Source organism: Nilaparvata lugens, unplaced genomic scaffold (assembly GCF_014356525.2).
Source record: "Nilaparvata lugens isolate BPH unplaced genomic scaffold, ASM1435652v1 scaffold3664, whole genome shotgun sequence".
Taxonomy (NCBI): Eukaryota; Metazoa; Arthropoda; class Insecta; order Hemiptera; family Delphacidae; genus Nilaparvata; species Nilaparvata lugens.
Genome location: NW_024090444.1, coordinates 1 through 14994, shown reverse-complemented (window position 1 = coordinate 14994; position 14994 = coordinate 1). Strand labels below are relative to the sequence as shown.

Genomic DNA, 14994 nt, shown 5'->3' with positions numbered 1-14994 from the left:
CCCAATATAGTATTGTATACGTCTCCCAAGGTGGACGCTCCCGTACTGGATCTCCCAGTCGCGGGTGCTGGTTCTCATGGTGAAGGGAAAACTGCAAACCAGGGGGAGCCATAACACAAGTGATGACTGTGTGACTCCTTCCCTGGAAGTAGCCTGGCTTATGGGTTAACGGCCCCAGACTATAGAGAAACAATAGCATATAGTGAGGTCCACGTTATAATGACAGTTTTTGATCAACTTTGGTTTTGCTATCCTTGTCTATCATTCGACAAAGCCCGTGGTACTATCCATTTCTAGGTCCACAACGATGCCAATTATGTTTTTGACAGTGTAGAAATATAATTAATTAATTCAGAGAATCAGCATCGCTATTTTTCTATCTTTATCCACTGCCATTATAACGTGGACCTCACTATAGATATCCCTTGGTATAGGGCATTTATGTCGCAATTTTCAATGTTAACTCAAGCCGATAGTCCACGTTGTACTTTCCCGTGACGCTGTTAGTCTCTCATATAGTGCCGTTCTTACACTCTCACCCCAACAAAACAGCGAAAATCGACAATAATCGGCTTGAGTTAAAGCTGCGACATAAACTATACCATGGGATATCTACATATATTATTGTTTCTCTATGCCCCAGACTAAGGAAGGTCCATGGTTGGACCGAGTCCCTTGACTCTCCTTCTCTGGGAGTAGCTGGGCACAGTGAAGACTCTGCGGTGGAGTTTCGGGGTGAGCCAGTGAGAGACCAGACTATGGGATTCAGGGTAAGTTATCTGGAGGTAGCAGATAACTTTTCAGGGCGTGGTTCATCGAGGCTTTGGGACTGTGGGTAGCGCCTCCGTCTCTGGAAGTAGCATCACACCATGTCGAAAAACCCCTCACACTGGTTCTTCTTTCCGAATCCCTCAAGTACCCGTTTGGGTGACTATAAACTAGATCAACTACAACACTAAAGGGGTGTTTTCATGATTACGGCATATGTTTGACAGGGGTGCCCCCAAGACCATGGACACTACCCCCTAAATTCAGCTTCCACCTCCCAAAGGGTGTCCAAACCCCTCTCCACTGAGGGCGACCCTGTATTTGAAACTTATCACTAAAACTAGTGGATCTACTTCGCCACCAAAGTGTTTCTTCATGATAATGACATTATTTATTCATCTATTTATTGGATAAAGCAAACAAATACAATATTATCAAGTATATTATGGCAAAAAACTTATGTTAAATAACTCACCTGAAATCACTTGCATCCACCCACAAAGATGGAAGACGGTAGTCGAGGCAAAGAAGAAGAATAGCAGCATGATAACTATTGTTAGAAGTGCTATTAACACGGAAAGTCCAGCAAAAACTGTAGCCACCTTGGATGGTACACTAGGAATAGTTCCAAGATCGTTGAGTCTTCCCTGACAATCCTCCACAACTCCGATGGTACTTCCAAAAAAGCAGCTGCTCCACAGTCCAAACCTGGCTGGATTTTCGGAAACCTGTGTATCGCCCATCCATTCTGGAGTCACAAAAGCAACTACCCCAATAATGGCATAGCAGATGGTGAAAATGCCCCACAAAACTCCGATTGCTTTTGAGTTGCGAACATAGTTTGTGGCGTACATGTGAGAGGAATCCACGTACTCCACTTTGGAACCCATTTTTCAAGGGAGGAATTTCCAGGTAAACTGTAATTGACACGATAACACACTAGTGACCCTGATATACACTCAACTGCATTGTGTGTCTGCTGTAATCATAACCCTTAAAGGTGTTTCATAGTGACACATATCCTGGACAGATTACACTCAACAGGTTACAAAATTAAGAACATAACAATATCTGAACACAACCTTAATGTTTGACAAGAAAACAAAGAACAAAAACTTCACTAACAACACATCACAGCTCAGTAGGTTACTAAAATAATACCAACGCCAAACTAAATCTGTGTTATTCTATTCTGTACTGTGAAGTGTGAAGCTGAAGGCGTGGAAAAGTTCTGAGTTCTGAAACGAAGGAGACTGGAATTCTGAAATCCGAAATAATTGGTGGGAGGAGAAAGATTAGTTGCAATTTTATGCACTAGAGTTCACCACCTACTGGACACTGTCGTATCTCGATAGTTAATAGTTGACCAAGTATCGATATCGATACATCGATACTCGAAATGTCGATTTTGTTCATTTTTTGAGGTTATGTTTGTTTGAATTTAATTTTCATTTAACGTTTAAAAAATAATAAGTAGGAATTTATTAGTACTGATTTAATCTGCTTTACTTTATATTGGTATTATGAAATCTAAAACAACTCTCAATGAATGCAGAGTAATAATAATTTGGGTTTAATACTGGTATTTTTAACAGTTAGTATTGATTATTGCTTGATCAAAATTGACATCAACATGGCAGAAATTCGTGAGATTGATGGCTCTGTATTAGAAGGGGTAGGTTATTTAATTTTTATTAAATATTTTGTTTCAATTATTCAGTTATTGTGTGTTAAATTCCATTTTTATTTTGAGATTTTAGTAAATAGCCTTAACCTCTCTTAAATGGTCGTGTATAGTTAGACAACCGGCTTATTGACTCAGATATTTACTATAAGAATAGAGAGCTGAAGAATAACAGGCGTATTCTGGAACATCTACAGCTCAAGGTACCTTGCCTACTGCAAGCCCAACTTTGCTGCCCTGGTGTACTTACGGTAATCAGCTATTACATCCTCTGTTATTGGTGTATGACAAGAGGATACAGAATACTCTTTTTAATCCAGCTCCCGCTCCTGCAGTAAAATTCTATTGTAAATTTTCAATGCGCGCATTGGGTAGCAAGTGTGCAGCTTAACCAATCCAGAGTAGGGAAGGTCAATGTTGTCTTGCACTCTATTTGAGTAGTTGTTGATCTGGCCTCTTGCTTGGAGTGTGTGAATTTGGCCTTTTAAAAGCACGATTGAGCTCAACATATATTAACTCAACCCCATTATATTTAACAACCCCATTCACGGTCCGACGTTAAATTGATGGACCTTAAGTTGGACAAAATATTGTATGTTATGTTTGAAGGGATGGATTCAATGAACCAAAGGCTCAAAGAACACCACACGTCAACCAGAGCTTATTGTACGTCCCAAGTACGTTAGTTGGGTAAACCAATCCTTGTGTACTTTACCAGATCCAGGAGTTTTTCCCTATACTAACATCTTATTCATCATCTGGTTGCTTGCAGCCAAAGAGAGCCCTTCTCCTTGCCCCTAGTCTCTCGCAATCCAGTGTGATATGCTTGGCAGTCTCTACAGACTGATTGGTCCTCGAGACCTACGTGAATTCCACTCCTGGCCTTCTTTGTAGGTCCTTCCGTTCAGGAAGGGGTCGCCAAATTGCCTGGGCCACCCTTGACTCAGCCTCTTGACCCACATTAAAAAATATTGGATAGTGAATGGCTCAATCATGTTGATTTATTCAAACATATGAAATTTCAAATTCGGTTTTATACAAAAATTCCTAAACTTGCATCACCAATTTGGCATTATTCATTCGATACTGAATTATTTAATAATCCAAAGTATCCTAGTGAGGAAAACTGTTGAATGATTTACTATTGTTCTAAATAGTAAATTATGTTATGTAAACGGTAATCTTTTTCAAGAAGAAATTAATTGTTCTAATTTTGTTTAGGGAGGCCAAATTTTACGGATGTCAGCCTCTTTGAGTGTTTTGCGGAAGATTCCAATACGTGTGATGAATATACGCGCTGGGAGAAGCAAACCTGGTCTCAGACCTCAACATTTGAAAGGCAAGTACCGCTGTACCGTAGATTTATAACATTATTGTCTGTCTTATGTGCACTCGTGTTGCCGACTTGTTATATAGGGTGTTCCAAGGGAAACGGGCATTTTGAAAATGATTAGCTCTCCAATTAACCAGTAGTTCTGTGAACAGTAGACCTCACGCAGTATTCTCATCCACAAGTACCTGATTGAAACTATAGACCTCATACAAATACAGTAATATACTGGCTTTTCCACACATCTGTGTAATCACTTGTCAGCTGATTTATGATGAATAATTCTGTAGTCTGATTTTTACTCTAATATTGGCGTATGAAGGAGGCTCCTTTTTCCTTCTATATTATCCTTGAGATGCAAAATTCCCAAAAACCTTGTATATACGTCGACGCGCAATTTAAAAAGAAACATACCTGTCAAATTTCATGAAGATCTATTACCGCGTTTCGCCGTAAATGTGCAACATATAAACATTCAAACATTTGAACATTAAGAGAAATGCCAAACCGTCGACTTGAATCTTAGACCTCACTTCGCTCGGTCAAAAATGCTTTGGTATGGCTTTTATTGGTGGGGAGTCCCTGATCGAAGTTCCACCTCGCCTGAATATTATATAATTCATCCGTCAAAGGGCCTCACGACTGTTATATATCTGCCGGGTCCGACAAATTAACTTGCCCATCCGATAACACGGGAGTGACTTTGCTAAAAACTTGTTCATATCCGGGGTTGATTGAATCAACCCTGGACCTCAAGGCTGCTACGCAAGCACTATATCTCTAAACCACGGATCATTCTATGGGACTTACCACTAATAAAAGCCATACTCTATGCCGACTCATATTATATGTTGTTGCCGATCTTCAGGATATTATTCTTTCTACGTATGTTGTGTGTGAGTCACATTGCATATTTTGAGAAACATATCTCTTGCAATAAATTTTCGGCCTTGAAATAGTGGAGTGGTGCTGTTCATTTTGAAACCTTGTTCTCCATGGTGGATTCTATATATGTTTGATCTGTACAACATTGTACTGCTCCTTTCAATTTATTTCCCAACAATCATCCAGTTTCAGATTTACTTATTGTAAATTAATTTTTCTACAACAGCTCGTAAAGTTCTTCTTTACGAACTGAAAACTCATCAAAAACAGTTGTCTTGTGACGAGCGATAATCTACTTTACGCTCGCCAGCTGTTTACTTTACCGCTCGCTGACCGCAGCGCATGTGCAGTATGCTATATTTTAGAAAAATGCAATTCCAATAAGTTCATGTCCCTACTTTTTCGCCCCATTTCCAACGGTCTTGGTGGCAAAGTCTCGTAGAGCGTTGATTCTCACGCTGAAGGTCCCAGGCTCAAATCACGGTCCTACCAATTTTTTTTGCAGATGATATGAATTGTTTTATCTTATTCTAATAATAAATCATTATAAAATAAATTATTATGATTAAATAGAATAATTAAATTGTATCATTTTATTATTATTACATTGATTTATCAAAATAATCGGATAAATTATAAAATATAACTGTTTATTGTATTGGAATCCAATACTGCAGTTGTAGAAATTTTTTTTAATGTAATTCGAGCGAAAAGCTTTTTTATCGCTCTCTCTTTAGTCGCGTTTTACGCTCTTAATACATAAATAACTATTATAAAACATTGATATTTCAGGTTTGGAAATCGCTCGCGATATTTGCAACGCAAAACTCGAGAATGCTGTTGAAAACTCAGTTGACGTCACTTTCAGGCCTGGAAAACTCACTCCCGGAAATTATGTTGGAGATACTAAAACGGCCGGGTATTGTATTCTACATTATTTTATTTATTTTGTCATCAACAATAAATACAGTAATCATTGAATCATTAGAACTTGAAACAAAAACAGGCTTAGCAATATTACTATTTCATTTCCAAAATTAGATTGGAATTTAGTTCAAAAAATGATATTTTATGATCTACAACTATAAATAATTCATATTATCTTGTTCAAAGTCAATAATTACTAAAAAATGTGTAAGTATTGTCTGTATAGATAAATCAAGGAATAAATATTCGATTGAAGCAATCGGCACTAGACTTTGTGTGTGTTCAGGACCGTCTTCCTTAATGTAGAAGCCTTTGAAATTATCATCCTTCTCCTTTGATTGATTTTTTTATGTTGCGACAGTTCCATTCTTCTTCTTATATTACTGCTGTTCAAATTATAATTTATAAGTGTTGTTCATTTACAGGAGTGTTTGCCTCATGCTCCAGGTCGCTCTTCCTTGTGCACTGTTCAGTTCTGGTAGAACAGTGTTGCATTTGAAGGGAGGTACAAACGCTGATATGGCTCCGCAAATTGACTATACCATAAATGTAAGTTGAACCTTTTTCAAAGTTCATGTTGATTTTCGTGATATAAACTATCTTAATCAAGAAGTTAATGTACGTGTCACACATTAATTCTACCTCAATTAGTTTACTTATCTGAGTTCTAACCGATGTAAGCTAGTTTGTAGGTTGGTTTCCATCTACTTATAGATCCTATTACCACACAAATACTTACTTAGTCTTCTATGACATTAGCATTGAAAGCCACGTCTTCTGCAGATGTTACAATAATAAAGAGTTATTACTTTAAATATGGAATATCTAATGATCCAACAGAAACTTATTTATTATATTGAGGTCTACGTTATAATGGCAGTGGAGATTGGAGAAAGATAGAACAGACATCTCTGCCTTGCCACTGTCTTCTATAGAATATAGCTGATCTGATGAAATTCAGTATTAACAGTAGTTCATGCTTATTAAAAATTATAAATTATTTATTCATTTATTTGTGAAAACAATTACAAATCATATAAATATGACTGGAAAAGAATAACAGGCATCGCCCAAAACTATTCTATTCCCAAATTTTGATACTGAATAACAAGTCCAAAAATTAGGTTTTGTTCTTAGGTTGCTGAAAGTTCAAGTCCAATTTTTGTCCAAAAATATATTTATCATATTTGTCAAGATAATATATATATTATAATTTAAAAATTTAATAATAAATTTTCATAATTAAAAAGTATTTTGTTAACCAATTTTATTTATAAATTGTTGAAAAAGATCAGGCAACGTTGCGGAGGTAGAAAAGGGTAGCGCTTTCTTCTTTGTCGAATGAAAGACAAGGATAGAAAAGTCAATGTTAATAAAATACTGCCATTATAAAGTGGACCTTACTATAGCAAGCTATCGTATTCTTCCATGATAATACAACAGTTGAATCATTTTTTCGCCAATTGAGAACACTGATTGTACTATCAATTATTCTCGATTAGAATTCAACCGGCTTTTGTGCAACCGGGCCTTAGTGTTTTTCTTTTCTGGTATTCTGAGTCTCTTGAATTGCCTAATTTAAGAAATCGTCATAATCAACAGAAGTTGTACCGCAAAGAGATGTGATGAAGGCCTCAAGCTAAATCTCTCTATCAAATGGCCGTTTTCACACTTCTCTCGCTGACACAACAAGACAGATAGATGTCTGATTGGGTTGACCTACAGACAATTAGCTAATCAGAGAGCTTTCTGTCCTGTCGTGTCGGCAACAAACGCCGAGAACTCGCCAGCACTGAAACTGGCCGACAATTATTGGATGCTTGAAGCTGGAATATTGGTAGAATGGTGTGAAAATGTAGTGTGAATCCTGTCAATGAAACATTTTTCTCCCCCATGGTGAAATGTCCCACTCGCTAGATGTACAAATCATTATTTCCTCCACCTCCTGTCTAAAGTACTTACTTTACTCCCTGGAATATAATACTAAATTGTCACTTTTTCGCTCTCGGGAGTAAAAAACAGAAAAACTCCCTAGAGCGTAAAAGTAACTCCATTTAAATAACATGAGAAGCATCTGTATTTTAAAAACGTACATTTGAAATAGATTAGAAGGTCTAAGCTCAGATGAGGAAGCATATAGAGTAGTCATTAAACCAACTAGATTCAATACCTCAACCAGACATTTGATCAATATATGAAATTTATGTTTGTATGCTAAAATTATCACAAACTTCATATCACTATACTGAAAAAATGTATAAATATTTTTTATATTCCATGTTATTCAAAATACCAGCCAACGAATATTCCTCATTAACTAATCACATTTGAAACGGGAACTTCATCATAGTTGTAGTTGTGGCGGCCATTGTTGTTACAACTTTTTCCGACAAATAGCGCATAGGCGCATAGCGCTGTCGGCGGAGAACTGTGATTACAAGCCAGCCCAGCTGTTTACGTTTTAGATTATGTTGTAACACATTGTTTGGTCACGTACGTTTTTAAAAATTATTTTATTTGCAGTTTTTATAAAAATGTAGGTGGAGGAAAAATAATGTGTTTATCACGAGTGAAAAATGTTTTTTCTCCCTCAGGAAAATTGATTCCCTCGGCTTCGCCTCGGGCTTCAAACTTTTCCCTCAGGGAGAAAAAACAGCACTTTTCACTGTAGATATACAAATAACTATTATTGTTACACTTTAGTTCCTAGATGTACAAATTATTGATATCGTTTCACTTTTGCTCCTAGATGTTTAAATAATAATTATTGTTCCACTTTATTAGTCCCTTGATGTCCTATGATTAATATTGTTTACAGAGGTTTCTTCCCAAAAGGCGGCGGTGAGTTGTTGGTAACAATAGATCCAGTTAGAAGTTTGAGTCCGATTAACATGAATGAAACTGGACAAATCACACGAATCTGGGGACTTGCTTATGTAGCTGGACAGGGAGAGTTTCTCATCAAGGTGATTTATTTACTATTTAATTCAGTATAATCTCGTTCGTACGACCTTCCACTGTATCTGTATCCTTTATCTAATCCCTCTTTTGGTAGAGAGTTAGTGGGGAGGATATTTTTAATATTCTTTCCGAAGAATGGACATTGATATGTCCAAAGCTCCGCCAATTTATGTAGATGCATAACAATATAATTATTATCTATAGTTGTTATATTACAAATTTCTTTTTCATATCATATACAGTTCAATAATTATTTTCTTAGTCTATATCATGTAAATTCATCTATAATTTTGCTGTATTGTAAGCTATTGTATATAAGTGTATAAGACAGTATATATTGTAATCTACATAAATAAAGTACTCAATCAATCAATCAAATTACTGTGACTGATGATTTTTAATCGTTCATGCACTGTGTCCCACCATGTATCAGAAAGTTTTTTTAGTTTTATCCCAAGTCATTGGCCAGCGCACCTGGATAGACTGTGTCAAGGGTTTACAGAACATGTCACAAGAAATTTTCAAAATGTCATCTCACTATCAAGAAATTCACTCAGGCTATAGAATGGATGTTCCACCAAGAAAGACTTCAAAACTGCTCGGAATTGTCTTTTTTCTGTACGGCTACTTTGAATATAAATCTGAGAACCCTTTTAAATTATTTTGTCACATGTTTCGGACACTAATGCTATTTTCAAGTTTTTGACTTTCAAAGAAAGATGAAGACTTGAAAATGGCATTAGTGTCTGAATCATGTCGTGACAAAATAATTTAAAAGAGTACTGAGATTTATATTTTTACTAGCCGTCAGGCTCGCTTCGCTCGCCATATCCGTCTAGCCAGGGGGCTCCGCCCCCTGGACCCCCGACTGGATCGTCCAAAAATGAGATCAGCGGGCTTCCTTCTAACACAACATTATTACACCCTAGCTGAACTTCTGTACTAAATTTCAACATTTTCTGTTCATTTGTTCTCGATAAATCTGAGAAAAAGCAAAAAAACGCCAATTTGGTCGTATCTTTGACGCTATTGCAAATCCCTTCTAATACAACATTATTACACCCTAGCTGAGCTTCTGTACTAAATTTGAGCATTTTCTGTTCATAAAGCTAAGAAAACGCTGGAAAAACGCAGATTTTGGGCGTATCTTTGGATTTTTTTTCAAATCCGTTCTTAGTGCGCCTCTAAAGGGCCAACTGAACATACCTACCAAATTTGAACGTTTTTGGTCCAGTAGATTTATAGTTCTGCGAGTGAGTGAGTGAGTGAGTGAGTCAGTCAGTCAGTGAGTGAGTGCCATTTCGCTTTTATATATATAGATTTCTGCTCGGAATTGTCTATCACTTCCACTATCCTTGATTCACTCTGGCAGCTTATTGAACATTTTGAATGCAATGAAAGTAAATAAATTAATAAGTATATATGCAAATAAATTATAGTATATAATTGTAAATTATTCTGTAAATTATAGAATATTGTGTTTTGTTTTCAACAGATTTTGAAAGATATGGCCACCTCAGCCGAAAGACTCTTGAAATCGTCAGTACCTGGTGTACCAATTGACATCAAACAAATCAAGGAACCTCCTCAGAATGCTGTTGGAATCGGATCTGGAATATGGTAATCTATAATATAATAAAGCAAATAATTATACACGTACAGGATGGAAATTCACGACTGAACTACTGGACTGATTAACTTGAAGTTTTGCATATAGATTCTTAATTAGCCGAGGATGGTTCTAGGTCTATATTGAGTTGTTCAAGATTTCAATAGGTCAAGTTTCCAGTTTCTCAAGTTCTTAATTAGACTCTTACCATCTGCTTGTATACAATAATTGATTATCAATCTTCACTTGACTAGTTTACTATTGAACCGGACATAGTTTATAGGCCTATTTTGAGTTTTTCAAGATTTCAGTAGGTCAAGTTTTTAATCAAACCCTTGCGGAGCACGGGCTACCTGCTAGCAAAGTTAATAGACAGACTAACGTTGACCTGCTAGTACTGAATTAAGTGTTTCATTTCATTTATAGGTGAAAAAATCATATATGATAATATTATACATATATAATTCATGTATTATTCAACTTCAATTTCATGAGTCAATTAATTTACTAAATTTCAAGCTGGTTCTTTGTTAACTCGAGCCGATTACTGTCGACTACTGCCTATTATTACTGTTTTGGCCGGGTGAGAGTGTAAGAACGGCAGAGTATGAGAGACTAGGAGCGTCACATAGCTTTACCAGAGACTAAAGTGCGAGATAAATTACTTTTAACATGAAGAGGAGAAACCCATTTCTCCCTCCACAGTTTGTAGCGTGGACACAGACGGACATCCTGCGCACAATTGGATGCGCCGTGTCATTTTGCTTCATGTTCTTGTGATGAAAACAACTCTGTGACATACACAAACCAATATACAGTACCTGCTGACCAGTATACTACTTGAAACATTGCCAGCAATTGATGGAGGGGAGTGTTGCCGCGTCGCGTTACAAAGCTCTCTCACTCAAGACACAAAAAAAAGGAGAATGTGTGGGAGTGATAAGTGGAGGATAGAGCATCGGACCTCTCCGTCTTCGAGAAAGAGCCGTGTTAAAAGTAATTTATTTCGCACTTTAGGACTATTGGCTTGAGTTAACAGTGAAATTTAGGAAAATACACGCTCTATACCATGGGATATATTCTTATACTTTGCTTTATTTATTTATTTATTTATTTTCATCCACTGACCACCTGATAAAGGGGTATAAGGATATGTCAATTTTTCATTAGTCAAACATAAAAATGTTATCATCTACCTACGTAAACCTCCATTTTGAGGTTTATAATAATTTCTATACTCCTCCACTGAGTAAGCGCAAATGGACAGCAACTCTTTTTTTAATAAAAATCTGAAAACCTTTCCAGAAGTATCTTTTATGTGAGAGGGCAATATGTTGTACATCCGGATACCTGAACTTCTTACACCTCTCTCATACATAGCACTTTGATGAGCATCTTCTCTTAAATTATTTCTGAATCTGGTTGGATATTGATGAAATGTTTCGCCTGTATTTAATTCGTTTATGTGTTTCTTTATAAAGCAGACTGTTTCTAGGATATATTGACTTGGGAGTGGTAGAATACCAAGTGCTTTAAAGTAGGCCGACAACTTGTTCTAATTGATTCTCCATCATCACCCTCAATGCCCACTTCTGCAATCTGAACACTTCCACTACACTACTAGAATTTCCCCAAAAAATTATTCCATAGTTTAAATGGGAGTGGAACAAAGCGAAATATACACTCTTCAGAGCCATTGAATCAAGAGAAGTTTTCAGGTTTCTCAGAACAAAAATTGCTGAGTTAAGTTTTGTTTTCAGGCTATCCAGATGGGGTCTCCAAGAAAGATCAGAGTCAATCACCACCCCAAGTACTCTTATACTATTTACAGATTCTATTTTATGACCATCAATTTTCAAGCTGCCTTCTTTAGTAGTTCGGAAAGGTATTTCTTTAGTTTTATCCTTATTCAAAATCAACATATTGGCTGATAGCCATTTTTGTAATTTAATAAGGGCTGTTTTGCTCTCTAGTTCAGCATTTGGCTGGCTATTGCTTTTCAGTAAGATGCTTACATCGTCCGCATACAAAACACTCCTAGCTGGATCAAGGTAGGAAGGCAAGTCATTTATATAGAGAACAAAAAGCAGGGGGCCGAGTACTGATCCCTGGGGGACCCCACTTCTTGTTCTCATCCAATCAGAATGATACTTTCTTTATGGTATAAGGTAGTTCATGTTCCAAATTTCAAGCCGATTACAGTCGACTACTGCCTATTATTACTGTTTTGGCCGGGTGAGAGTGTAAGAACGGCAGAGTATGAGAGACTAGGAGCGTCACATAGCTTTACCAGAAACTAGGACTATCGGCTTGAGTTAACAGTGAAATTTAGGAAAATACACGCTCTATACCATGGGATATATTCTTATACTTTGCTTTCTTTATGGTATAAGGTGGCTCATGTTCCAAATTTCAAGCCGATTACTGTCGACTACTGTCTATTATTACTGTTTTGGCCGGGTGAGAGTGTAAGAACGGCACAGTGTGAGAGACTACCAGCGTCACGTAGCTTCACGAAAAAGAACTTCTTGGACTATCGGCTTGAGTTAACATTGGAATTTGGAACACAAACGCCCTATACCATGGGATATCTTCATGTGCTATCTTTTCTCTATGCTTATACTGATATGTGGGAATCCAATTTTAGTCAATTCGGCTAACTGAATTAATACAAACGAAAATTGAATAACAGAAAATTAGTATTATCATAGAGAAAAGATTTCCTAAGACGATACCCCATGGTACAGATCGTTTATGTTTCAAATTTCAAGCCGATTTTTGTTAGCTCAAGTCGATTACTGTCAAATACTTTCTATTATTACTGTTTTGGCCGGGTGAGAGTGTAAGAAATGTACAGTTTGAGAGACTACCAGCGTCACATATCCCCACAAAAAAGAACTACTAGGACTATCGGCTTGAGTTAACAGTGAAATTTTGTACATAGACGCCCTATACCATGGGATATTTTTTTTCTGCTATCTTTTCCCTATGGTGGGAATCCAGCTGTAGTCTATTCGGCTATCCTGATTGAATAAATACATGCGATAATTGAATATTATTTTGATTTTTTTTCTATTGGAGTATTTTCTTACATTATTTTCAAATGGTGTTCTTCTGTTTATTCGCAGTATTTTCGCCGAAACCAGCACAGGTTGTATACTTGGCGGCAGTGCTTTGGGCAAAAGAGGCGTGCATGCAAGTGAAGTTGCCAACAATGCCGTCAATGAAATCGTTGAGTCAATCAAGAGTTCTGCTTGTGTCGATCAGTATAGTCAAGATCAGGTCAGTACCCTGTCAAGTGTTTCTCCCATGGCTTCAAGTTGACTTGAATAACTCAATATTATATCGTATCAAGCGGTAATTGAGTGAAATATTTCTAATTGATTTATCAATTTAAGCCATCTAAATTCGAAATTTATGTTTCATGTTTATTTTAGACTAAAATTGTAAATTTCAATTTCACTTTCCAATCATTTTTATTGTTATAAAGTTTTCTAAACTTATTTATTTATTTATTTATTCATATGCAAATACAATTCAGGTAAAAACAACAGGCATTTGCCAAAACTGTTTCAAACCTAATTTAGAATACACAGTCTAAAGGTTATGCTACTTACGTAACTTAAATGATAATATTATTCGTACACAATTTTGAGTCCAAAAAATTTATCTACTACAATATTGAATTCATCAGATTGATCAATTTCCAAATACAAATCTAGACAAAACTCTTCCTTCACAATTGCAAAAAATATTGAAATTTTCACTTAAATCCACAAACTCATCATCATCCGCCTCTCCAATTTGCGTTTTTGATAATTTGATCATTTTCAGATAATAATTTTTATGGCGCTGGCTGCAGGAAAGTCTAGAGTACGTTGTGGACCAATTACCCTCCACACCAAAACAGCTATACACATAGCTGAGCTTTTAACAAAGGTGAATATTTATTACAAAGTATAACCTCTCCTAATCTTCTTCTATGATATATAAAAGGAAAGAATTAGCTTATATACGGGATAGAAAAATCATGAATGACGCATCATCACGTCTGAACTACTGGAATGATTCACTTGAAAATTTGCATATAGATTATTAATTTACCGAGGATGGTTATAGGCCTATTTAAAATTCCTCAAGATTTCAGTAGGTCAAGTTTTCAGTTTGTCAAGCTTTTAATTAGACCCGTGTTGGAGCACAGGATACATCCTAGTCTATAACATAATAGAGGAAAGAATTTGCTTATACACGTACGGGATAGGAAATTGACGAATGACGCATCATCACGTATGAACTACTGGACTGATTAACTCAAAAATCTGCATATAGATTCTTAATTCACTGAGAATGGCTATAGGCCTATTTTAAATTATCTATGAGTCAAGTTTCTAGTCAAGTTTATAGTTAAACCCTTGCGGAGCACGGGTTACCTGCTAGTTATAAATAAAACAAAATCTTATCCAAATTTCTTTCTGTTGTATTTATTTTTATGTTGTGTGCCATATATAATTGCTCTTAATTATGTTGTGTCCATAATATGTTGATGATTCATTATTAAGAGCCAGAATTTCATAAATTGTTTGACTTAATTTCCAGGCAAGTTTCTATCGAGAATGTGAACTCAAATGTAAATATAATTGAGTGTGAGGGAATCGTATGATAAACGAAGATATTTAGGTGAGTTTTTTATTGATTCATTCATATCAGATCATTGATTCATTCATTATCATAACATACATTCATTCATTCATATCACGCTCTAGAATACGCTTCAAAACAAAATGACAAGTGAATATGATATATGCTTATGAAGTTATGATGGATTGATTT

The 14994-nt window shown here is 36.2% G+C and overlaps 2 protein-coding genes across 2 annotated transcripts; one reads left to right on the top strand and one right to left on the bottom strand.

The window, feature by feature from the left end:
* Positions 1 to 1163: 1163 nt before the first annotated feature.
* Positions 1164 to 2022, bottom strand: LOC111046782 (LHFPL tetraspan subfamily member 3 protein). The gene has a single exon (XM_039444215.1). It carries the CDS (start codon positions 1656 to 1658, stop codon positions 1212 to 1214), a length of 447 nt encoding a protein of 148 aa, XP_039300149.1. The 5' UTR covers positions 1659 to 2022; the 3' UTR covers positions 1164 to 1211.
* A 160-nt stretch (positions 2023 to 2182) lies between these two features.
* On the top strand, positions 2183 to 14103 carry LOC111061198 (RNA 3'-terminal phosphate cyclase-like; the record flags this gene model as incomplete). The annotated part of the gene is given in 8 exon segments (XM_039444216.1): positions 2183 to 2443; positions 3674 to 3791; positions 5460 to 5586; positions 6020 to 6150; positions 8415 to 8560; positions 10051 to 10175; positions 13293 to 13446; positions 13999 to 14103. Coding segments are annotated over 8 exon segments (1032 nt in total), but the record flags the coding sequence as incomplete, so codon positions are not given.
* Positions 14104 to 14994: the final 891 nt, after the last annotated feature.